General features: G+C 48.3%; 1 protein-coding gene across 1 annotated transcript in view; it reads left to right on the top strand.

The window, feature by feature from the left end:
- The first annotated feature begins 263 nt into the window (after positions 1 to 263).
- The window catches only part of EPS8L2 (EPS8 signaling adaptor L2), a 46,119-nt gene continuing 20,627 nt past the window's right edge, over positions 264 to 25,755 (top strand). The window contains exons 1-7 of the mRNA XM_009979897.2: positions 264 to 309; positions 15,052 to 15,129; positions 17,887 to 17,951; positions 23,797 to 23,958; positions 24,886 to 25,035; positions 25,181 to 25,260; positions 25,403 to 25,542. Coding sequence (XP_009978199.1) covers positions 264 to 309; positions 15,052 to 15,129; positions 17,887 to 17,951; positions 23,797 to 23,958; positions 24,886 to 25,035; positions 25,181 to 25,260; positions 25,403 to 25,542 — 721 coding nt within the window. The remainder of the gene's footprint in view (positions 310 to 15,051; positions 15,130 to 17,886; positions 17,952 to 23,796; positions 23,959 to 24,885; positions 25,036 to 25,180; positions 25,261 to 25,402; positions 25,543 to 25,755) is intronic.

Raw genomic sequence — 25,755 nt, 5'->3', positions numbered from 1 at the left:
TGCTTGGATCACTCTCACATCTTCTCTCACATTATTTATAATTTTCATCTGAAAGAGAATCTGTGAACTGAGGCTGTCTGCCTCTCATCAAGCACTCAGCCATCACAGTAAATTTTTCTCCAACTTTATGCTGCCAGTGGAGCAGCATTCACAACTATCTCACTTCTCTATGCAGGCAATACCCTGGTAAGGATATCTTAACAGCTGGCATAGAGCTTGAAATTGCCATATAACAAAAGATATTGACACTATGGGCATGCAAAATGACTCAGGACACTTACAGTCATGAGCACACGGCCACAGAGATCGGTACGTTTGTTAATAGCCTCTGACAGACCATAAAGGCAAAGGCCACATCAGTCCCTGCTAAACTGTAGGTAGGGCTGCTTTGCCAAAAAAAGATGTGCTGAAGTACCACAAAGTTCGGGTGTGCCTGGAAGAGACAGGTAAGAGGGGAGAGGTGGAAATCGGTTTCGTAAAGGAGTCCTGGGATGTGTCATCTTCAGCCCAGGTCAGAGCTGTGAGAGGTGCCTGAGCCACAGGGTAGAGAGCAGCAAGAAAACCCCATTGTGCTCACCTGACTGCTCTCATCTGCCCATCCTGCTGCTTTGAGACACTAAATCAGAGCATGCACATGGATAAATTATCTAACAGAGTGTTTTCTAATTAGTAACCTTGTCTCCTCTGCTTCTGCTGCAGTTGCCTGTCCTGCGAAGCGACATGAGTCTCAAGGGATCCCTCAGCAGCAACACTGGCTCATCAAAGTAAGGATCTCCGTGATGGGCTTCCTCCATCTCGTGGCTGGCACCACCACTCCTTCCTACCACCTAGGCAGATGCTCCTAGCTGTCTCACTTTAACCCCCCCAAGTCCCTGGTGTTTGTTTCCCCCTTCCTGGGCTCCTCACAAGCTGTGGCCATAGCTAGCATCACTGCCTCATGTGCCCTGCACACTGTGGCTTGGTAATGCTGTGTTAGGTATAGAGAGAGGAGAAGGACACCAGGAGCCTCTTTCACATGTGCCTTGGAGGTTACAGCAGCCCATGGCAGCTTCTTGATGGAACCAGAGCCACCAGCTCTCTCCCTCCTTCCCACATACTCCTGGTCTCCAGAGAACAGGGTGTAGGCGTATGAGCACCATGAACCACCACCTGCCCTCAGGGGACATGATGACAGAGCAGAAAGGAGCCACTGGCCACCCACTGGCTCACTGCACCATGCAGGACAGCCCGACCACAGCGCCTGAAACCCTGAGGTCCCGCTTTGATCCTCCCTATCCAGCCTGAGCCAGAGAAACATTATCTCCTGGCTGTGCACTCCTACACACAACCCAGGTATGGTGGGGGTAGCCTTATAGGGGAGGTAACCTATGCTTAGAGGCCTAACACCCCAAAACTCAAGTGTTTACACACAATTACGTCCTTCCACGTTTTCCCATGGGACATGTTCTACATCTGAGCACCTGCTTTCAACAAATACATCTCAAAAGGGTCCATTAATAAGGGATCTTAATCTTGGCCCTTACATTGCCTCAGGTTCAGGTGGACTCAGGTATAACATGGAGGGGTCTCCATTTAGCTCCGCTGCTCCCTGTAACAACCTCACTTACCGCTCACTGGGAGCTGCTGTCCTTAAAACAGTCCCTCCAGAAGCGATGGCCTTCCAGGGGACACTGCGTGTGAAGGTAACTCTAGCAGGGACAGGCCTTGATGGCCCCTCTGTCTCCTGTTTCCGACTGCTGGGTTTAGTGACATGGGCCTGTGGTGTGGATAACAGCTAGAGTTGCCCAGGGAGCTGCCAGCACAGTTGGAAAAACAAATGCTTTGCCTGGTAATTCAGAGTCTCACCACATCTGACAGACGTGATAAGGAGGGCAGGGCTGGTCCCCCTCAGGAGAGCTGCAGGGCTGCTGTGCTGATTATTGTGTGAGCTGCATGTGAAAGCAGATGTTAACAATATTCAGGAGCTGATGGTTTATTTGTACCTTCCTTCTTCTACAGTGGCAGTGTGGGCAGAGCGGATGGAGCCTCCAAGTTAAGCGCAAAGGACCTGTACGGTAAGTCGTTCCCACAAACACATCTAAGGTTATCTATAGCAAAAGCATCTCTGGAGATCTGGACGCAGCTGTTGGGGAGTTTTAGGCTGGAACTCGGCCAAAGCCACGTGAATCTAGACCTTCATACCTAATGGGCTGGCCTGACACAGCAGCAAAACCACACCTTACCTCTGTGCCACCACCTCGCGTGCTGGGCACAGCTGTGATTTTTTGAGAACAGACAAGCTATGCAGAACATTGCTTCCCCTCTCCCCCACCCATCGCCCAGATCCTCTCCAGTTATGTTAGCAAGATAACCCGATAAAGGGCTTAACAAAAGAAAGACTGTCCTCACCAGGTTAATAATTAGTCTTTTTTAACTACTCAGTGAACCATGAAAACTCCAGTGCCCTTTGGCTCTTTGGAAGCAGGGAATCGGCAGGATGGATGCTTGTGCAGAGCCTGATCTGCAGCTTGTTTATTAACTACCCCAGCTCCAGAGGAGCCCATGAGTCACTGGGTGAAGAGACATGAGAACATTTAGGTATCAGTAACAGTTATTCCTGATCATACCAGCTCTGTTAACATCCCAGGTGAAGTCTTGGCCTGTGAGGTAGGCAGAACAAGCAGAAAGTTGTGTGAGAAGTCACCTCCCTCAGTCACTCCTTGGATAAGCAGATGGGGGTTTGTCTGGGGTAACACCAGCAGCTTTCGGGGAGTCTGAACCTGCAAACTCTCCCACCTGAGAGCTGTTAGTTTGCCTGGTTGATGCTTTCATTGGGGGCAAACAGGCTGTCCGTGCCCCTTGTTGGAGAGCTTATATTTAATCAGAAATCTCCTTTTGCAGTACCAAGTGAAGGTGGTTTATTTGTCCCTGGGAAGCGACTTTGGTTGCTGAACAGTTTTGCCTGGAGGATTATCAGTGTGGAGTGGCCTGGAGCAGTGTCCCACAAGTGACCTATCTTGGCTGGGGAGAAGCAGGCACTGGTGGGGGCTGTACTTAGCGGATGAAGTGTTAAACAAAAACATTGCTAACTTCGATTGGCTGAAAGAAGTGAAACATGGGAGTAAAGGTAGAACGGAAATTTGATGTTACTGGCTGGGGCTATTTGTGGCCTGGATGCTGCATGATGGGCAGGTGCCAAGTGGAGGTTTGAGCAGCATCAATCACTGTTTGGAGATGAAAGAACACATGATAAGCCTGGAAAGAAGCGTAAGGATGAGGCATGGTAACGGTTGGGTGCTGCTCCACTTTGCACACAGGATTGCTAGTTCAGACGAGCTCCTGCTACCTCTAATGGCATTGTTTCTTTTGCTGTGCACGGAAAGCTCCTGCAGATCTGATCGGGGGCACAAAGATTGTAGTCGCAAGGTAAATAAGAGAACCACATAGAGACAGGTAAAAATGAAACCAAGAGCTGACAACCGTGTTGGAAACTCGGCACATGCACACGTTAGCCCCAGCGGCCGAGGGCTGGGAATTGTCAGGGTTTCAGGGTGCGATCTAATTGTGAGCGCAAGGCCAACTTGGTGCCTCGGCGTGACAAGCAGGGACCAGCCTGCAATGCCTCCACCACAACAGCTAGCACAGGGAAAGGCTGACAAACTGCCTTTCAAACAAACACAGTTCCTCAAGTAAGTCCAGTTCAACACCGAGTTGAACGGTACATTTTTTGTACATCTTCTACATTTTTTGGCATGGACACACCCCAAAAGCAAATTTCACCAAGGATGGGACTTCTCTGCCCAAATTCCAGCAAACCTTAAACAAGGACCATAAGTCCATGGACCAAATCTTCAAGTGGAGTAAATCAGCTTCTGTTATTTCCCTGCCACCTGTGAAGCACAGTAAGGGGCCTGCAGTCATTTACTGCATAACTCAGGGGCTGTTGGCCGGCTCAGCCCAGCACTGCATGAATACCTCCACGCGGTTTTTGCTTGGCAAAGCTTGAAACCCTCTGTGCTAATTCAGCGTGCCTTTATCAAAGGACACTCAGCATGTGTTAAACCAATATTTAAACGCCTGGGTAGCCTTCGCACTCAGATCCTCCCTCCCCCAACATTAATTTCTGCTGTGAGCTGGCACATTTTGGGGGTGGAGGGCCGGCAAGAACTAAAATTCCAGGGAGAATTATGTTTCATAATGAAACAAATCACATCAAGCTGAGTTGGCCTTGATTATGTGATTACGGTGCTGCTAAGGGATGTTCGGAGCTTACAAGACTTCTCAACTTTCCACTTTTCTCCAGTGTAATCAGGCTGGACCCTCAGCCTGTGTACGCTGCCAGGCCTTCAGAGAGATAAGTGCAATGACTCCCAGATTCACAGCACACAGACATCTGCAGCATTTAAAGCTCGCTGGGTAATGTACACAGATGCTCAAATGCACATGGATGTCTTAATGTTATTCCCAGGTGAATGAGGCCTTGGTTTTAGCTTTCTTAAGATGTTTTTTTTCTACAATACAGTGCCTCTCACCACCAAGCAGGCATGGGAGGAAGAAGGGCATGTAGTGAACCATTAGCTCAGGTACACGGGCTCTAAATGCTAACCCAGCCTGAGCCTTCATTCATTACTGGCCTAATGTGACAGGAGTGCCAACTGTAGGGACACGACTGCTGTCTGAGGGCCAAGGTGTCCCCAGTATCAACAGGTACTTACTGGCAGTATTAAAGCCACCTCAGGTGAGACCCTGGAGAGTGAGATTTAAAAGCATCACGGTGAGGCTGAAGCAGAGCAGCAGCTCCAGGCTCTGTGCAGAAAGCAAACTGGATGACAGAGGTGGGGGATCTGCTCTGGGGGGTTCAAGGACATAGTGTGAAACTCACAGGGCCACGTAGGTCCGCACAGGACACAGCCTCACGGCTGGTGAAGGGTGGGGAAGGTGGCTGCTCTGGTGTCACCCTGAGCCTGCTGTAATTGCCTTGATCATCAAGTACGTGGCACGCCACCATGTCTTCTTTACTGTGGTGAGCACAGAGGGATGCAGAGAGATAACCAAAGCCACCAGGGAATTCTGCAAAGAAATTGGCTTAAAGCCCTGAGATATTTTCCCCTGGATCTATCCCTACCAGAGCCAATCAGAGTTGGATATATTTTTTAGGTGCTCAGCTGTCCTTGGCGGAGTTTCTGGACTGTCATGGGAGCAGGATACTCATCCTTTCCTCCCTCCTTAGCAAAACGGCATCACATTTTGCTCAGCTCCACATTCTGGAAGAGTCTGTGGCTGCTGCACAGAGTGAGCCCTGACTCTGCTGGAAGCCGAGGGAATGGCTGGCACCTATCAAATTGCCACCTTACTCAATGCACAGCAACCAGCTGAATAAATGTTAATGCATACCATAAATAAATTAAGCTGCTTCTCCGCTTACTGGCATCTGTTCTGAACCTAGATGAAAGCCTGTAGAGGGGAAACCATTGTGGCTCCAGCAGAAGCCAAGAGAAGGGCTGGAAGGAAGTGCTTCTGCATAGTGTTTCCCACTACAGGCTTCTGCCACCCTTTTCTGTGGTGACACCCAGGTGGACTTCTGCAAGCGTTCAGCTAAGCTGCTTTCGTGGTTGATCAGACAGCAAGCGCTGTCTCTCACGATGGATTAGGCAGTGTAATCATGAGAAGCTGCACACAATCGAGGGCAGCTTAATGATTACAGTGGATTTCTTTTAGGGCTGTGGGGAGGCAATGGCTCTGCAGCAGCGTTCAGAGCAGCTCATTCCTGTTTGGCTACTGTTGTCTGTCTCTGTGGTGCTCAGTTGCTTTCCAGCAGCCCTGGTCAACTCCTTGGGTGTCTTTGTCTCTTGTTTCAATGTTGGGGCACAGAAGTGCCCAGTAGATCCAAAACCAGGCTGGTTCCCCAGCAGGGCTGCAGAGCAGAGGGGTGGGATATGCATGGGCACCGTAGAGGTACAAGACGCCAGCCTGGCAGGAAAGCACCGCTCATCTCGCATCCAAACCTGTGAGACCCAGCCAGTTGGCTCTAACCTGCCCACCCCATCCTTTATACCCTCATTTCTGCAAAAGACCAAAACTTGTCAGGGTACAGAGCTGGAAAAGGGATTTTGGAGCAAGAGAAACTGCCCATAGCATGAGTTTGCCTGGAGAAACGTGGTGCTGAACAGTGGCAGCCCGCAAGGCACGATCACTTGAGACTGCACACCCGCCGTAATCCAAGAAAGGCTTCGGCGCTGTAACAGGACACGGGGCACTAACACAAAGAAAAGAGCTGTTCCTGCCTGTCTGGTGTGGCCCTGGACAGGTATCATCTGCCTTGGGAGCCGCAGGGAAAGGAGACTCTACCGGCACCGGCTGCACCCAGAAGCCACCAGCGGAGGCTTGGCAGAGGATGCTGGCCCTGGCTAGTCAGAATACACAGATGGAGGAGTAAATTATGTTTAATGGTCACAAATCAATTCCTTGGAGTCTCCACAGACCTCTCTTGTCTCCCAGTGGGGTCTCCAGCCTCCAGCCATGTGGAGACGTCTCTGAGATGAGACTTGCCTGCCTGTGGTATGGCCCCCAGACTGTCATTCCTTGCCACTGGCTCTCCCACACCCTCACTTGCACTCTGGGAGAGCACAGGGTGAGGCAGGGCCGTGGGGTCACTGCTGTGAGACATCCATTACAGACAAGAGTTGTGCTAACTCAAGAATCACCCCAAAAGCAGAAAGACAGAAACATTGACTCAAGACAGTTGTGCCTTTTCCTTAAAGCTACACTGTACATGTGCATTTACTATGGAAGGCTCAACAAAAGGTCATTATTTACTACTAGTTATTGCCTGCCCAAACCATGAGCTTGTTAATTTTTGGCTGGAGACCACACAGGAGTCACAGAGTTATCAATGGGAGCACTGAGGGGCTGTTCCTTCCCCACAGCCCTCTAGAGAGGGTTTGTGCACGGGTTTAACACACACTGGTATTATCTGCAAGATACAACCCTGGCAGGAGTGGTGGCCAGAAAGTGAGCTTGCTCAGCTACACAGTTGGGTCGAGAGGACCGTGCACATGCCTAAACCCAAGGGAATCTGGGCAGCATCTGAAAGGCACTGCTAACAACCTCTGATGTTGATATATTCTCTGTGTCTTTTAGCATAAGCTAAAAATGGAAAGCACTGGCATTCATTGAGACGATTTCTGAGGTTCAGTAGCTCAGCGGGAAGGCCAGGAGTTTGGTTTTAGGCAAGTCTGACTTAGATGAGACATCAGCCCGTACCCTGAAGCAGGCCTTTGTGGCCATCAGTGACGTAATGAAGCTGCAATTCTGGATAAAGCAACTTCACACCCAACTGACTGAGCAGTCATTTCCTTTAAAGGTATCATCTCACAGGAGAGAAAGTCTGAAATCCAGCAAAGATCAAGACTCCTTGCCATAGAGAAGATGAACCACTTTCCTCAGACTGCCCTGCAGGTTCCCGTTTGGGAAATGACAGAGGGACTGAGGGAACTGGTGCTGACCACAGCGGCACCAACCTCACAGGGATTTCCCAGGTCTAGCATCTCCTGTACATACCACTCCCTCCCGAGGGACCTCCTTGGCTTGCCCAAGACCTCCAGAGCACCAGATAGGGCAAACGGACATTCAGCTGTGTCTTTCTCCAACCGGCTGCGTGACCATGGCCAACACATTCCATGCTTGGGCATTGCTTTCCCCTGCTCCTGCCCTTTGCCAGGACAGACTAAAAGCTGCTCAGAGGAGGGAGCATCCCTGGATTCATTTGTCCAGTGCAATGGGACAATAACAGGGAGCCGAAGTGCTCCTGCAGTAGGAGAGGTGAAAGGCAGTGCAGTTTTCCCACGTGCTGTTGCTGTTTGCTTCTCCAGCCCACTGCAAGAAATCTCTGGGTAGTGCTATCACAGGTCCAAGTCAGAGCAGTGCCTGAGACATTAATTCCCCATCTCCTCCGCTGCCAGCCTTGAATCCTTGTCCTCCCTCCCTGCTCCCTTGGTGCCATTTCAGCTTCTTTCTTCACGTCCCCTTTCCCACTCGAGATACCAGCTTCAGATTACCCCGGCTCCCCTCTGATGCTGCCTTGTGGGTGACCTTTTATTCAAAGCCTCAGACATTTAACACTCCAACTGGAAACAGGGCTGGAAGAAAAATAGGAAGCCAGCATTCCTGGTTCTTCCTGCAGATCAAAACCCTGTGGTGGGTAAGAAGGGGAACGGGTAGGCTCAGCTCAGCCCTGACTGGAGCTACTGGGAGGAGCAGGCTCTGCGCTGGGTGCTGCTGGCTGGAAGTTGTGCATGCATCACAGGGCTTTTGGGGTGGTTGTTAGTGATGAGGGGCTGTGGAGGGGGATCTGTCACCTCTGACGGCGCAGCACCCCCTCAGCATCTCCAATGGCGCTTTTTCTTTGTCACTTCTATACTGCTGAGCAGAATTCTCTCCTTGTATGGAGTAACTGCTCAGAGCTTATTCAGAGGAACGTTTTCTTAAATGGAAATGGGTTGTTGGAACCCATTTTGTTGCCCCCTTGGGAACGAAAGCTGTGTTAGTTAATAACAAAAAAAAAAAAAAGGAAACTTTTCATTATGAGTTTTTTTGGTCCTCAAGTAAAGCAAATTCATCGTTTGTTTAATTAAATCAAGGTTCCCTCAATCTTACTAAATGTATTCTGACATTCAAAAAATGTCACTACCAGCTAGGGGAAGTTCAGAAAACACCACTTTGGATTGTTTGGTGAAAAATGATTTGGCATATTTCTTCCAGCTCTGGTTGTAAAAGAAAAAAAGGAACACCTCTACCCATAAGCTTCCGCCTCAGCTCAATATCCTGACTATCTTCTGCTGAGCGGCCTGGGGTGCCTGCTCAGCAGACAGTATGGTACTGTACATACCACCCTGCACTCCCTGGCATGCCGGACACAAACACGCAGTGTTTCTTTATGTACTCAGTCCTTGCACAACCCAGGAGGTGGGTCGGGTTTTTATTTGCTTTTCTAGAGTGGGTTGTGTCTTCAGCTAATAAAAGAGGAATGTGAGCACTTGGGTCTGAGCTAGTGGCAAATATTAAGCGTGCTGAGGAGGAATTCAGCCTCGTGACACCTACTAGCAGCTGCTGACGTGCTATCAGTAAAGCAGCTCCCTGCTGCCACAGACCATTCAAACCTCTGGCTACCCCCAACCTCAATGAGAGCCTTTTCATTCACTTCAAGAGCTTCCAGATCGTGTACTAACGTGCCACCCAGGAGTGATAGCTGCCCTATGCAAAGATTCCCAGCGTCACGGCCTCCAAACAGAGAAGCTCTGGCAGTTCAGAAGGTACCGTGATGTTAACAGGAAAACCAGGGAGGTTTATGCTTCATAAGAAGCTGCAAAGATGCTTCCAAAAGTGAAGCTCTCCTTGCACCATCATTGCCATTTGCATACAGATGCATTTGCTGCTCTGTTTCTCCTCTGGAGGGCTGTGTCCTGACCTGTTGGTTTGGCACAAAGACTAGCTCATGCTACGCTGGCAGGTTACTATAAACAGCGTGTGCACTGCTAGATAATGTATAGATAATATAAAGAATTGGTAAGCTCCAGAAGGCAACAGCCAGGACTTTCTTTAGGCTGTTCTAATGGACGTGGAGGCCAGGGAGGTCGCTAGTGTCATGCAAGGAATCAAGGAGAGATCCTTGGTCTGGTACTGCCAATGAAAACAAACCTAGTCCGATACATCTTTGGTTCCTTATGGAGAGTTTCACATATGACTTGTCCATCCCCCACATTTTCTGCTGGGCTTCTGCCCAGCAACGGCTGAAAACAAACAGGGGGAGAGACAGGGAGGATCCTTTGTGATAAAACTCGCTCATTAATCAGAGAAGGATGCACATGGAGGGGAGGCTGGGGCCTTCGCAGCTCTGGTGTAACTGCCTGTATTTGCTAGAGGCACGTGTTTACACCACAACTGGCTTTGGCCCCAGCATACAGCAAGAGAAGACGCGAGTTTTTGTTTAGAGCAGTTTAGAATATAAATGGATGGAAAAAGATGGTATCTTGGGACTGAGCTTTGGGATCCAGCCTGTAGCTTGTAACCCCCGTGCAGCTCAGCGTAGCACCACAGGCGCTCCCCCTGCCAGCAGCAGGAAAGAGGGGCTAATATTCCCCTGAAACACCAGGAACACATGGTGTCACGGCAGTCCTGAGGCTGTTCTGCCCTCTTGCAGACACTTAAGAAAATGCAAAATGAGCAGAAAAAAATTCTAAAACCCACTAACAATCTGGGGAAAGAAGAGCGTGGTGGGAGCACATCCCATTCAGCCTGTTTATCACATATGCAGAGGCACAAGTGTCTTCTGCATGGAGATGTACAGTCATACAGCTGTACCCCAGCACAGTCGGCAACCATAGGTGCTTTTGTCATACCTCTCAGCTAACATCTTCTGGCTATCTGCGTCAGGGTCAGATAAGCTGAACCCCAGAGAAGGCTGTTTCCCTCCTCCCTAGGCTGACATTCCATCTGTGAATATTCAAAGGCAATTTCGGAAGCAGCACAGGCAGGGCCCAAGCCCAGGTGCCTTGTTTGGTGTCTTATCCCTGCAACTTTCCTTTCTCCCGCCCTTGGTACAACTGGTATATTGTACTGGGGATGCTCTGCCCCACCGGCTTAGCAAAGGCCATGCATGGAGAGAGACAAGCCTGCTTTTGCCCTCCTTTGCATCCCTAGAGACTTTAACCGAGTTATTTCAGCTCTAAGCTGGGCCCAGCAGGCAGAATTTATCCTGCTAGCCGATGTCTTGTGCACACAATCAGTCGGGCTGGAGGAAGTGTTCACAGCCACGTCCTAACTCCCTGCAAAAAAGGGTGTTGCATGGAAATGGGGAGGGAACTTGGCACAAAAGATGTGGTTTGGCTTCCTGGACCAAGCTGATAACCCTGTCCCTCCAGGATGTCCATCAATCCTGCTTTTTTTCCTCATTTATTACTCTTTTTCATCTCTTGTGCTCCTTAAAGTCAAACAGGATGCTCTCCCTTCCAGACAAGATTTTAGCCTCATCACTGGGATTTCAGCTCAGCACCCAGTTTTGAGCCTTTGGGTAGAATCCACCTTGCTACCTCTGCAGTGGTCTGAGCTTTTTCCATTTCAATTTACCAAACTGTGTGCATGTCCCACATGGCATCCATGCTCAGTCATTCAAAACTTTCTGGATCACCCATGCCATTCATACAAGCATTTGACACAGCAATGGTGCAACTGTGATTTACCCATCATTGCTCTTTAGGCCACAGCAGTGGATCACACTAGCCGCTTTCCTCCAGACAAGCCAGGATCCCCATGCTATGAGTTGTTTTTTTGTTGTCAGACACCAAAAGCAAGGGACAAAGCAGTATTGTTTCCCATCTCTTTGGCTCTCTTGGCAGACAGAAGGGAAAAAGTACAGTGGTGGTCACTGTGGGCTCATGCCAGCTTTTGTCACCTTCAGATGTTTGCTGTACTACTGCCACAGCCCTGGAGCTCTCCTTTGCCCTTTGCAGCCCAGCCCATGTCATATCATATCCAAAGAGTCCTCCGTCACTACAGCCTCTAAATGGCACTGCAGAAGATAATTCGTTTAAACAGAGGTGCAGATTGGTGTCTAAGCTCTGACAGCAGCTGCCATCTAATTTTGGAAAAATCATTGCTATATTTCTGAAATGTGTATTTATTGCATGGGGATTACACAACTTCTCTGTCTCCTGGGGACAGGATATAGGTTGGATAACATGTTATTGTGCGCCAGTCTTCTCCATTGCAAGACACTGTAGAAATGCAAAGTGTTCTACTAGGAGAGGTGTCAGGTAAACCGGAGGAAATTAGCTACTGCTGCTAACTTGCCAGAATTTGTTCATACAAAATTAAGCAGACAGAGGACAGGGCTGTGCACAAGGGCAGTGTGGGAGCTACCCAGGACAAGCGACCTGTCTTCTGAAGTCTTTTCTGGCCAAGGGAGCTCACCTGCCCAATGTAAAGGATCTCCCTTGATCCATAGAGTCAAAGAGCCACAGATCTCCCTGCAGGCATCGTTCTGTGTGAGATGTACTTGGATCAGCCCAGCGCAACCAGAGTCAGATTTAAGGTACGGCAAGTAATGGTGCATCCATGGAAAGGTCTGCAATGTTTCACCTCATTGCTTTGAAGGCAACAAACAAAAAAATCCTCTTTTTTTTTTTAAAAGCCTTCACACTTTTCAGATAGATGTGGCCTAAGACTTACTATTTTGTAATTTGCAGCTTGGATCTTTATTTCTTCCTGTTTTTAAATCAAAACTAAATGCTAGGAAAGGAGATTTCAGTGTTCTGGCACCCTGCTGTCCCCAGAAAGCCGGGCTATTTTCAGGCCCTGTGGTTATATTTGCAGATGGCAGGAGGAAGCACAAAAATAAAAGTTTCCATGGGTGTGGGGGCCAGGTAGAAGCCAATGGCACTGAAGGGATTTCAGGAGAAGGAACAAGCAGACATCTTAAAGAAAGGGACAGGAAAGAGAATATGCAGAAACACCCCCTTCCTCGACCTGGGAAGCTTCTGGGATGTCACTTGACTGGCATCCTGAGACAAAATAGAGGCACTTTGTTCTAGTTCTGTGACTTTTAAAGGTAATGCAGAAGTGCCCCCAGAGAGAATCAGCAGAGAGAGGGGGGACATCTGCATTTCTCCCCGACCCAGGGCTTGCTTCTGTTGCTAGAAAAGGCTGCAAACAGCTAAAGAGACCTTTGGCCTCTTGGAGTGAGCTTAACCCCGAGTGCATGGGATGGGAAACAGAGCTCTGAGGTTTCGACAGATCCCCAAGATTTCCAAGGGCTTCTCAGAGCGTATTTTCTCAGAGGTACATGCTGAGATCTCCCCCGACCATGATGACACTTGCAGCTTCTTTGAGCTTGGTGGATGGGGCAAAAGCATCAGAGGGGTCCCCAGAAACTCTGCAGGCAACCAGCTGAAGCCCTGACCATTGATTGCTACAGCTTCATGGGCTGTTTTCCAAACAGAAAGCCAGGCTACAGTCTGGTGGGCTGTTTGACTAGCAACGCAGTCCTACACTAGCCTCCCTCCAGAAACCCCATTCCCTCAGTATACCTTCCCTTCCTCAGGGACTACCAGCTCTTGACATGGCTCTGCACAATTCCTTTCAGGGCTGGAGACATACGCCTGTCCTAATGTAAAACCCCTTTATTTCCAGACTGACCACTTCAGCCTTTTCCACTCCCTTTTAAAAAGGAGGGGATGGCATGTCTTAAAATCCAAATTTGTCTCCATCCCACACAGACACAGTGTTCTCATTTCCATTAGTGTCATCTATTTACATGAGAAACGCTTGGTGAGGAAATTGAGGTTACCAAGAGAGAAAAAAGTTATTCACATCAGACATGAATCCCTGGGGTGTGTGTTGCTGTGTGCTCTATTCCAGACCTTGCCCCACATTTGAAGTAGGGCAGACTGCAATTAAAACACACGGCAAACAGAAAATGCCATTGACCCTTCAATGCGAGCCTAAGGTGGGAAATGGCTGTGCTGAAATGTTAATTAATTTACTCAAGGTCATTCTGGAAGCTAATGGCTGAGCAGGGTGCTGTGCTGGGTGTCTGAGGTCCTTCCCCCCCCAAATGTCCTCGCTCCACCTCTGAGTCAGCGCTGGCGGTGTAAAAGGCACCGGCTCGGAGACCTGCAGTTTCCATTAACGCCTCTGCCAGCGTGCCCACCAATAAACCATTTCTACTTGCCAACAGCAGCCGCTTCAGGGCTACTGAGGAATTAGCCACAGAAGCAAAGCACACTGCTGTGTTTTCAGTCACAGACATAGAGATACAAGGTGCAAAGTACTCAGGTGTCCTGCCAAGCTGATGGCACACTTCAGGCTTAAAGAGTGTTAGAAAAGTGTTAAAAAGCGTTAGAAATCAGTTTCTATCAACCCTTGCCAGGCAAGCCCCATGGCGCATGACCCAAGCCCCAATCCCAACTCCACCAGCCCTTGTGCCTGACCAGCATAGAATAGTTTGGGTTGGAAGGGATCCCAAAGATCATCTAATTCCAATCCTCCTGCCATGGGCAGGGACACTTTCCACTAGACCAGGTTGCTCAAAGCTTCATCCCTGGCCTTGAACACTTCCAGGGATGGGGCAGTCACAACTTCTCTGGGCAAAGCCCCAAACAAGGGCAGGTCACAGGAGTGAGGGCACCTGACAGGCACTTAGTGAGAAAACAGTGTAAAAGACCTGCAGTCTAATATACCTGAGAGGTTTGAGATTGTTCAACCATAATCCGTTTCTAACTACCCTCCCTGCCAGCTCTCTGATTTTAGGACAGCCAAAGAAACCCCAAATTCCCAATAGATGTGAGCTAAATCAAAGTAAGCTGAAACAGGAGCATTCACAAAGGCTGGATGGGTTTGCTCGAAATCCTATCCCATTCTAGACAGGAGAAATCTAGGCATGAAGCTGCATGTTACATGCCGGGGCATGCACACACATAAGGAAGGATATTTGCAGAAATTCTGGCAACCAGTGCTGAGGAGGCACATGCCTATAAGATATTTTAACTCCTGCCAACTCTCTGTGAAAGCAGCAGATTCAGGCCAGCTTCTCCTTCCTTTGCACAGGATCTTCTGGCTGGAGGTTTAAATAACAGCTGTTCAGGCAAGAAGTGAATATAAGGAAGGCCTCAGGACTAAGCTAAAGGTCCAAACCAGTGCTCTGGGGTTTGTTTTCTGCTCTTGTCACAGCAGGATGCTCTGTTTGCTGCAACAAACATGCTCCTCACTAGCGCTCTCCTGCATGCAAGGCTTAAAGGAGAACATGCATTAGAGTTGGCAAATTACCCCCTAGCCAGCACTCAGGCTGTAATTCAGTGTCATGCCTTCTCCATCACTATCATCAGCTTCCGGAACTGCCATCCTTTTCAGTCCTGACCCTCATTTCTCTATCCCATTGCTGCAGTCCGCTGACCTTCCGTTGTCTCCATGCAAACGTTCGTGTGAGAAGTTCACTCAAGCGAGCCAAGGGAAAGGGACGGACAGGATGCATGGTCTGAGCAGCAGCAGGCAGCTGCTGGAGATGTTGTCCATTTGCAGGAGTCTCAGTGATCCCTGGTAGCTTTGGAGAAGATGTAAAGGACAGGCTTAGCAGATCTTGTAGAAAACAACTCCATGGTTTGAGAGCAAACAGGGGACTGCGCTTTCTTGAGGTGAAGTGGTCAGAGAGCATTTTTCCTGGGATGTAGTCAGAACAGAAGGAAAAGGCTGTCAGAGCAGCACCGCTTCAGTCGCTACTTGTATTGACCAGGACAGCTTTCCCCTCTGTGGGTGCCCTGTACCTCTCTGTCCCACTTGCTGGACCACCTCCCACGCAGAGACCCAAGGCAGGAGCCCCACGGGGTGGGCAGGTGTGTGCACCATGCACCCTTCCTTCTTCCCCTGCACACTCCCCAGCTCCTCTCCCTGACCAGCAGCTTGGGAGCCCCTCCACTGTCACTCCCACAGCAACAACGATAAGATATGCTTGTAAAGAGTCTGTTAAGAAGGAGCCTGTTAACAAATGTGCAAACAACACAAAAACAGACCAGGTGCTGTTCCCTTCCGCTCTCCCTTTGTCCCAGCACCTATCAACCACACTCATCGCTCTTCCTTCTTTCCTGGCAATGCACACCTGTCAGGCAACAGCCTGCTCCTGTCCCTACTGAAGTTGGCCAGGATGTAGGGAGAATTTGATTGACTCCTCTAAGTGAGCCCATGTCGCTCGCTCCTCAAGGCTGGGGCTTGGCGGCTTCTCTGGCAGCAAAGCAACTCGTGCCTCACAACCAAGAGCAGGAAGGCAATGCTGAGGGAGACCATGGCTGGCCGTATTGGGCACTGAGAGGCCACTTCACCAGGGGGAAAGAAATGGGATAGTAACTTCAATAGTACAATAGTAGCAGCAGCAGATAGCAAATAGTCACTTCTCTGTTTCACACAAGGGTCAGAGGAAAAAAAGACAAGACACTAGCAGTGGTAAAGCCAGAACTACTGTGCAAGCTCCTTCAACCCCTTGAGCTGTGCTCATTTACACAGAAGGGAAAGGATTTGCACAGAAGCAAACCAGTGAAGAACTCAGTGTATAGGCCAGTATTTGTCCTGCTGAACAAAATAAAAGGATGCAAAACACTTCCAGTTTCAGAGGACAGCAAAAGGAAAAGTCAAATAAACCAGAAGGAGCTACATTAGCAACACCTTCATTAGAGTGCTATCCTCTTTCTCAAATTATCACCTCAAGGAGTGACCAGATAGAGCCCTGGTTGCCCGTAGCCCATCCAGATGGGCAGAGGCCTTCCAGGGGCATCTCAGGCTGGTCACTACTCCAGCTCCTTACAACCTCCAGCCCATTCTAGTTACTGCCCTGCCCTTGCTCTGCTTTATATTCAGTTCATTTCACTGTCTTTACTTCAAAATAGACTTATCTTCAGTTTTCCATCTTTTTTATTGAAAAAAAAAAAGTCACAGTCTTTTGATTACAAGGAGAGCTTCAATTTTCAGCAATCATAAATACTAGCAGTGTTTCTTGTAAGTTTTTGGGGAGTGTTTTTCAATTAGAATGTGACATGCTACTAAAAATATAAATGAAAAATATTTTGGAAAGTTTTGCCTGGGTCTTGCACCACTTCACCAAAAGATCCTTCTTAATTTTTATAAATTTGGAAACCGACCAAATGAGTTCCTACAAGGATATTAATTTTCTAGGTGCCAGCCTCTTTAATGTGAAATTTATTAAAAGAGACCATATGTTCCATGTTCAAAGAAAAGGTGAAAATCAGAGAGAAGCCAACATCCCCGACAAGGCGTTAAAGACCGCTTTGAAGTAAACCACAAATAAACTGCGATTAACACATACTTCTTGAAAACGCGAAGAGCCCTGGCGTTCGCTGCGTTATGAAAAATCCCCTTGGCTGTGCCTGCTGCTACAGAGGAGGGGATATTCTAAGGCAGGCTTTAAGAAGGGTGAGAACATATAAAACTGCCATTGCATTTTCTAAGCAAAGCAGAGATCAGAGGATGTCCTCTGCTGGTGAGGAAGATGTTTTCAGTTTGGATGCTCCCAGATCACTCACGGCCTGGATGGTTACTCCTCAGCTATTCAAACAAAGTATTTATAAGGAATCCCTGGACAAGTACCAATTAAACAGCGAGTAAGAGCTGACAGAGTAAATTCTTATACGATTATATTCAGTAGCTTCATGAAATTTCAAGCAATTTTTTCTCAATTGCTCTTTGCTGCTGCTTTCCAGTAAGAAATGCAGGAAGTAATGAAGACTTGTTGCCTCATAAAAATATTGTACAAGAAACTCGTGTTCTGACTGGCTGGCCTTGATCCCTACAGCCCTTCCTATCTGTAACTACAGGCCTTTACTGTGGCTTGCCAGGAAATGCAAGAAAGGAAACTAAAAGTGTCAGAGTAGTGCAGAGGGTTTCTTCTGGAAGACGATTCAAAGGGCTGTTATGTCCAAACTGGTGGGTTGTGGATGGATTTTTTCTTCTTGCCACATGCATGTCATAGCCTTGTGCCAGCCTTCTCAAGCCACTCCTCATCCCTTAGCCCTCTTCCAAGAGCTTCCCTAATCATTTGTTATCTGGGGCTTTCCTTTACACTGGGTTAAATTTCCTCCACAAATGGTGCTGACCTCCAGGAATCAAATTATCAGCAGCAGTAAGGGATACAACTTGAATGTGTACACTACACAACTGATGTGCCAATCCTTGTGACAAAAGTTAATATCATTAATATGTCTTATTATTCCCAACACTCCAATTGAAGCTGGAAGCTCAGACTATGAGAAAGACTGTAGCACCCCATTTTAAAAGCTGTAATTCTTAGACCCTGATATACTGATAAACAGCCACTACAATGAAAGTTTGTTTTCTTCTTTTTTTTTTCAGAACAAAGGAAAAAATACTCCAACTCCAACATCATTATGCATGAGACTTCACAGTACCATGTACAGGTGAGTGTGCAATGAAACATTAAGGGGCCGAAAGGCCAACGTCGGTGATAGACGCTGGTAATGCAACGTGTTTTGTTTGTCCTGGACTTTCATTAGGCCAAAGAGGAGTTGGGAACCTTCTTAGAACGAGCAAGTGTCGCTCTTCACACTCTTGGAGAGGCAAACAGCAAAGCTGCTTGAAACCTCGTATTTCTTTTCTGCAGTTCCTGGCTCCCTGATGCCTGTAGATAAACTTTGCCTCCTGAGCTTCCCACTCAGTTGGGTCCATTGCTTCTAGCTCCTGGACTGTAGCTAGAAGACTTAGACACTTTCAGACTTAGCAATCTGCTGTAGTTTGAGTCCTTGAGCTGTGGGTCACTGTGGTTCCTGCCAGCCTGGACCCAGGGGCTGAGACCACACAAGTCCTCTCAATCACATGTAACATGCTACTGAGGCTAGAGTCATCTGGGCTTCTCATCCAATTCCTTCAAGCACAAAAGGATAGGAAAGTAAAGAGTGCGTGTAGGTAGAGCACAGGAATTTCCACACCACAGACACTTGGAGGAGATAAACTAAAGGACTATGAGAGCAGCACAAGTCCTGACACAAAACCTCTCCCAAGACTGACCCCGCTCCTTCCTATGAGTCAGAGGTTTCAGGCTGGACTGAATCCCTCCCCTCTCCCTCCTCTCCTCTTACACATTGCCTGCTCTGTCTAAAAGGAATACCAGCTCTCCTGCCACCTTTTATTTCTCTGCTGTTCCTCTCCAGCTCCTTGCTTTGGAGAGCAGCAGTTGTTCCATTACGGTACGGCCTTATTTGAAAGTCCAAGCGCATAGACTCTGGTATAGCTCACAGATTCTCCCACAAGGCTACAAACAGCTTTCCAGGGCGCAACTCTGGATCATGCTCAAATCCCATAACAGAACCGGGTCCAGACTTTGATGGCTTCTCCCACGTTGTCTGACACAGGTCATCCCTCATCATTTAACTGTCCCTCCCTTGGATCCCGTACATTTCGTTGAACTGAAGAGTAGGAGAGAAGCCCACGTTAGACAGACTGCTTTAGGGACAAGGAGAGAAACAGAGACCGGCCACTGCTTCTGCATGTCCGGTGTGCTGACCTGTACTGAAGGCTCGGAAGTTACTGGCTTGTCCCCGTTCCCTTGCTGTGCTACATCAAGGACCAGTGTCTAGGGACATTTTGAGGTCAGCAACTCTCCTCTTGCTATAAGGTGTGACAGGTACTTGGGAGGTCACTGTCTCAGGGACTTGCTGCAGAGCCAGCACTAATCAGTTGTTCAGTCAGACAATTTCTACCATTACAGCCTGCGGATGGGAAATGGTTGACGAGAAGGGAGGACATAAACGATCATTAAAGAATCTGAATTTGGTTTAATTACATATGGACCTCTTTTCCACTTTAAATTTAAATTGAAAATGGCATACGAAACCATCATTTATCAAAAATTTATTTCTTTTCTGAATAATGAAGTTTCAGCAAACTAACTGAGGAGAAGAGAATGGGGGGAAAAAAAAAGATGTTAAAAAGACAAGGGAAATTCCACATAAGGAAACAAAAGCTGTTGTCCCTCTCATCACCCCATGCTTCAAAACCTTCTTGATCAGCATGAACAGACAAGTTAAAAACAGGGTTCCCATGGTAGTTGCAGGATCTCATCTGCCCAAACACCACAGACCACATTGACTATCGTCTTTCAGCTCTCTCTCAGGTACTGTGTCCTCTCAAGTAATTCAAAACCCTTCAACCATGACAGGCATTAAGCCAAATTCATCTCCCAGTGTCAGATCCACTCAAAAAAAAAAAAGGGAGCCAGCCTGGCCATCCTGGGCCTAGCAATTCCCAGAATATGACACACTGGTGCAGGCCAGTGGCCTCTGCACTACAGGAACAGAGATGCCCGTCTGAGGCCAGCTGGACCATTCATCACTGAAAACCGGGCAAGGCGAGAAGGGAAAACACTCTATGAGGTGTGTATTTAGTAGATAGGACCCCCTCTTCTCTGGTTTAAGACCTCAGTCCAGCAAAGACCTTAAGTACACAGTTAGAAATAAAGGAGCCTATTCAGTTGCTTAAAACGAAATTTAGACTTTTAAAAATGCTTGTTTGGAAAGAGGCTCTGGTTTCCAACAGAGAAAGTAACTCAATGGCCAGCCACCGCATCGGTGGCCCTGCCAACCATCCCCATCAGTGACACCTACCAACTAAAGTCACTCATGGAAGCAGAGAAGGGACTTTAAACAGTGACACGTACATGAATTCTTCATTAATTATGCCATATGCCACCCATCTGCAAGTCTCTACCTTGAACTTTGACCAAGGCAAACAGGATTTCAGTGGCAGGCAGTGAAGTAGGAAGAGATTTCCTCACAAGAGGCATTTTACACCCTTTGAAATAATCTACAAACTGATCAAAGTTTAATAGTGGATGGAGTCATTGCCCATTCTTACAAAAACTACTATATTTGAATATCCATCTGGATGCAAAGGCGTTTTAAAGAGATAAATCAAAGACAGTAGCAAGCTTCTCTCCCTCTCCATCAGAATCTAAAGAAAATGGAAAAGAAAAATATAGACTAATAAGGCTGAGTTAGACAAGTAGCTTTCTCCTCCATGAAAATTAACTTACTTAACAGTAAACAACAAAGGAATTTATGAAGACTGTAAACCTGGCAGTTAAAATAATAGAACAGATAAGAATGCTCGTCATCAGGTATAAACCAATTCTCTTCACTGCTCGGAAAACAGAGAGTTTGTCACCTCTGCACAGATAATATTGACTTTGTAAATACCTCTTCATGCACTATTTTACAATTACACTAACATACACCTGAGCATGTTTTTCGTATCTGATTGCATGGCTAATCTCAGCTTTCAGCTCAAATATCTGCCAGGAGTTTTATTTAGACAGTGCCTCACCCAATACCTTTGCTTTATGAACACAGGACTGGGTCTTACACTCTGCAGTGTTTATCCTCTTCTCTGCTCTTTCCAGTCTTTGAGAATTACCCAACAACTACCTTAACAACAAATTGGTTACCACAAAGCCTATCCACTCCTAATTCCCACCATCGACCATCATGTTTAAAGACTCAGCCCTTTCTGCCTGTCAGGGCTACCAGTGCGCTAAATCTGAGGCTTTCCCCCTGCATCCACCTTGTCTGGAGCCGACAGCATCAACGGTTCTTGCCTGTGCTTCAGCACAACCACCCGAGGGTCCATGCTCTGAGTACACACATCCCCCTCGGGTCCATCTGGTCTCTATCGGACCCCAACATTCACAGCCTCTACGAGGTCCCTTCAGAGCCTATTTCCACTGCAGGACCGTGCTGGTTCCCTCTCTGGTGCTGGAGCACAGTCAGCTTTTGCTGCCTCTTAGTCTGCTTCCCACTTTACATCTTGCTGGGCTTTTACAAGTAGAAAGGACTTCCTTCCCAAGTAAATCTCTCATCTTCCTCCCTTGCCCTCTGAGGCACATGCTATTGTGGACACTACCTGTTGGGTTATTTAATCAGCTTATGAGCTGAGACTGCTACTGGGAACAGACGGATTTTCCTCCAGCCCTTTCTTCTTCTCTTCTTGTGTTTTGCAGCTTTTACTTGATAGTCTTCTGGGGCAAAGATTGTCTTTTTGTGCCATGTTGGACCCTGACCCCTGATACAGCACCACCGTAGCAAAAAGTCAGCATCAGAAAGAAATCGCCTGAACCTGAAAAGGTTATGTCTGATTACTGGGAGAAGGCACAAAGACAAGGGATCAGAGAGAGAAAAAGCCAGGCAAAACTCATCCCTGTATTAGAGATAAGAAAGAGCCTCTCCAAATTTCACATCCTAATTTGTGGCCTGCTTTAAACACATCCCATTTTTCCAGCACTTGCTTTGAAACCAGGCTGCAGGATTTGAGCACCAAGGACAATCAGAAGTTTCCACTGCTGCCATCCCACAAACACCAAACGCCCAGCAAGACTGTTTCTGGGGTTGCCACACTGTTGCCCCCAGATCCTCTGCGCTCTACCTGCAGTACCAGGGTCCCCCTGCCAGAAGGGTTAATCTGCTCCATGGCTCTTCAGCTGACCCACAGGTGATTCTGCAGCGACATGTTACTTACTCTAATGCTACTGAGTAGGGGAAGTAGGGGAGAGAGGGCCATGCTAGTGGATGGGCCATTGATATTCCAGAGAAAAGAGAAAGAGTTGGGACCTAGCCTGATAAGCCTCCTGGCAGCAGGCCCTTGGACTAGCTGTGGCACAGATATGTTGGTCAGGCCTATAACTCGCCCATCCAAAAGCCTCCTGTCTTTCTCTCCCGGAGAAAGTTGGTTATGACAGGGAAACGCTTCAGCTGCTTTCCCAGTTGGGTACGTTCTCCTTCCCTTCTCCTCACCAGGAACACAGCAGGGCAGCGGAGGGAACAAGGCGAAATGGGACCATTTCCTTTTCCTACCTGATTTTTCCCCTGCCCTGTTGTCACCTGAACACACAGCCTGGCTGTGCTGTCACTTGTGCAGGGACAACTGCAGAGAAAACAGCCTGGCTGCTCCAAGCAGCAAAGCTCCCAGCTTCTCCTGCCTTGCAGTCCCCTCTGCTGGCAGACGTATGTTCTCACCATCCACAGAGTGGTGCTTGCTCTCACTGCCTGCTGATCAGAGTAGAGATAAATAAGTTACCTGGATTTCTGGAGTGGCCTTCACCCCTTGCTAGGGGGGCACATACATCATTTGGATGCAACATGCTTCTTTCTGCAGCTGCCTCCCTGCCCTGCATAGCATTCCCCTCGTGTGGAGCCCCAGGAGCAGTCCAAAGCCTTCAGGTGCAACTCGATTACACAAACTCTTTGTAAATACAAGTGCCAAATGCAATGCTTGAATCACCGTGAGCTTCAGGACGCAGTTAGAGCAAGGGCAGTCATGTCTGGGACGTTACCACCTTACCTGAGCTGCTCTCAGCCCAAGGGCACACACAGGGCAGTGCAAGAGGGAAGGACAGCATGGAAAGCAGGCTGGTAGTGGACAGAGTACTAGGCTGGGTCTATAGGACAGGTGGAGGGAGGGAGGAAAAACAGAGTAATCTAGCAAAGCCACAGTGCAGGACAGAGGCAAGTAACAAAAAATCCCTTCTTACAGTCAGCAATGCTGAGTTTCACTATCTTGAGGGCTCATTTGGGTAATTTTGGGGCGAAGGTAACAAGAGGGGATATTGAAGGGCTGGTGCAGAGTCAGCTGCCAGGTTTGGAGCTGTCTTGCAGACCAGGTAGCTTTGCAGCACAGAAGGTCTCTGGTCCAGCTGTGCTGCTTGTCGAATTACCCAGGGCAGCGGACCTGGCTGAAGCCCACATGTTGCGTGGATCCCACCTCAGCACAGAGGACTAACATTTGCCCATGGCTTGTGTGAGCTCTTTGCCTGGGACAAATTCCATGCAGGGAGATCTGCTACGTGAGACGAACAAAACACAAGTGCTTTGAGCTTGGCAAGTAAAGCTTAACTATTGTATCTAAACTTCCAAGCCAGTTTCAGAAAAGCCAGGGGACTAACTTGTGTGTATGAAGCATCTGCAAACACACACTGCTGGATGGGGGCCAGAGCTGTTTGAATTGACATATGATGAGATAAATATGCAAGTGGTGAAACTTGTTATGAAAACCCCTGCTGTGTTACGAAACCCTAATCTTTCACCACGACAGACAGGCTGGTACTAACAACTTTCTGCAGCAACTCTTTCGTGTCTGTGATCGAAAGAACAGACAAACAACACTTCAAGCCTTTAGAGACGGTTTCACCACTGATTTACAGCACACACACTACCAAATCTTTTTCACCTGCTTCTTCCTCCTTTTCCCCAACTTTAGCACTTGGCCACCTTCATCATGGACAAAAGCGAGTCCATTGTGACAGTGGACGATGCTATCCGAAAACTCATCTTGCTCAACTCAAAAGAGAAGATCTGGACGCAGGAGATGCTGCTGCAAGTGAACGACAAGTCCATCCGCTTGCTGGACTGCGAGTCGCAGGTACCCACAGCTCTGCGAGAGCTACCCACAGGCTGATGCACGGGGAGCAGCGTGTCCTTCCCCTTCTGCCTGGGAGGACCATTTCTAAGGAACCCAAACAAGGGCAAATCACTACCAAAATCTACTCCTGAGTGTGCAGGGACTGGCTGACTGTAATTCAAAAGGCAGGTTTGTGTGGCATGATTTATTCACGGCTCCAGAGCACAGATACTCCAGGTGAAATACACCTTGAGCTGTGCTCCAGGCCAACAGTAAAACTGCTTTATGTGGGAGTAATGCAGACTTACAGGTCCACAGAGATCTACATAAAGCATGAGCTGAGAGGGGAGGACATATGACTTGCATTAAAATAAGAGGCAGGATCCCCTGCCTGAGAACAATGCCCCATTTTGACAGGCGATACATGTACATGCACAAAAGGCACCTAATCTGAGGGGAAAGAGCAGCCGGATAGTGGGAGAGGGATGGTGCTGCCCCGATTTTAGCAATGGGAAACTAAAGAATATTAGGCCAAGGTCATCTAAGGAGATAATAGGAGGGTAAGCTCCTCACAGAAAGCATCTTTACTCCCAGTGCTCTGCTGGGATGCATGACAAGTGTACTGGTGCAGGTAAAGCACAGCAATAAGATGACGGTGAGCAATAGAGCTCAAGTCATTGAAGTCTCACATTGGGCTCCATATTGAGGACTCAGAGGAGAACACGAGCTCACCTCTGCCGTCCACCTCTCTCCTATTCCGCAGTCCCAAGATGTTGCCCCTGTGTGAACCTTGACATGTATCTTTGAAGACCCCGGCAAACCACTGTTGAGAAGCACAAGCTCTGCCAGGTCTCTCCTCTGCAGAGATCCCAGCAGTTCATACACAGGACTATTTCCCATCAGTTCAATAGTTCCCCACTGCCTGATCCCGTCCTCTTTCTCTTCCAGGAGGAGCTGGAGGACTTCCCTCTGCCAACAGTCCAGCATTGCCAAACAGTGCTGAATCAGATGCGCTATTCCTCCATCCTCCTCTTAGTGTGTCAGGATTCGGAGCAGCACAAACCCGACATCCACTTCTTCAACTGCGACGAGGTGGAGGTGAGCAGAGCCCTCCGTACCAGTGTGAAACAGAGAACAAAACAAGCTCCTAGTTCTCTGCCAGCCCCTTCTTCCGTTGCCCACTTAGAGCCCTCAATCCTTTCCAAAGCAATGCCTTTAAAAACATCTCTCTCTTATCTTTGAGGCGGAGATGGTTCATGAGGACATAGAAAGTGCCCTGGCAGACCACAAGCATGGGAAGAAGATACGGCCACAGACACTCAAGTAAGTACTGCAAGATACAGCTGGGAGTAAAAAAAAACAAACAACCACCCCCACCCACAACGGTGCATTCGCGCACACCAGCCACTTCAGAAACAGGATCGACAGCCACTGACAGGGTTGTTCCGCATTACTTTCCTTGCAGAGCAAACCAAGAAAAGATCAAGCAGAGACAATCCATCCTCCCACCACCACAAGGACCAGCCCCCATCCCCATCCAGCACGACATGCGAGGCTCAGGGATGAATAGGAATCGGGTGGCACCCCCTTCCCAGCACAATCCAGGTACTGAAAGCACTCAGTGAGTCTGTCCTGGGCATGGGGGACTCTGGACAGCTGATCCTCGTGAAAGGGCCTGTGGTCATTTCAGGCCCTGTACTGCTGGGGCACAGGGAAGCCCAGTGTTTTTTCACTCCATTACATTATAATACAGACACATAGCAAAGGCACAACATTTTAGTTTATCTCTGGCTCTGCTTTATAAATGCCTAAAAATTG

This window comes from Tauraco erythrolophus, chromosome 6, assembly GCF_009769465.1.
Source record: "Tauraco erythrolophus isolate bTauEry1 chromosome 6, bTauEry1.pri, whole genome shotgun sequence".
Lineage (NCBI taxonomy): Eukaryota > Metazoa > Chordata > Aves > Musophagiformes > Musophagidae > Tauraco > Tauraco erythrolophus.
Note: the sequence above shows the minus strand (reverse complement) of the source record. Positions and strands in the feature narration are given on the sequence as shown.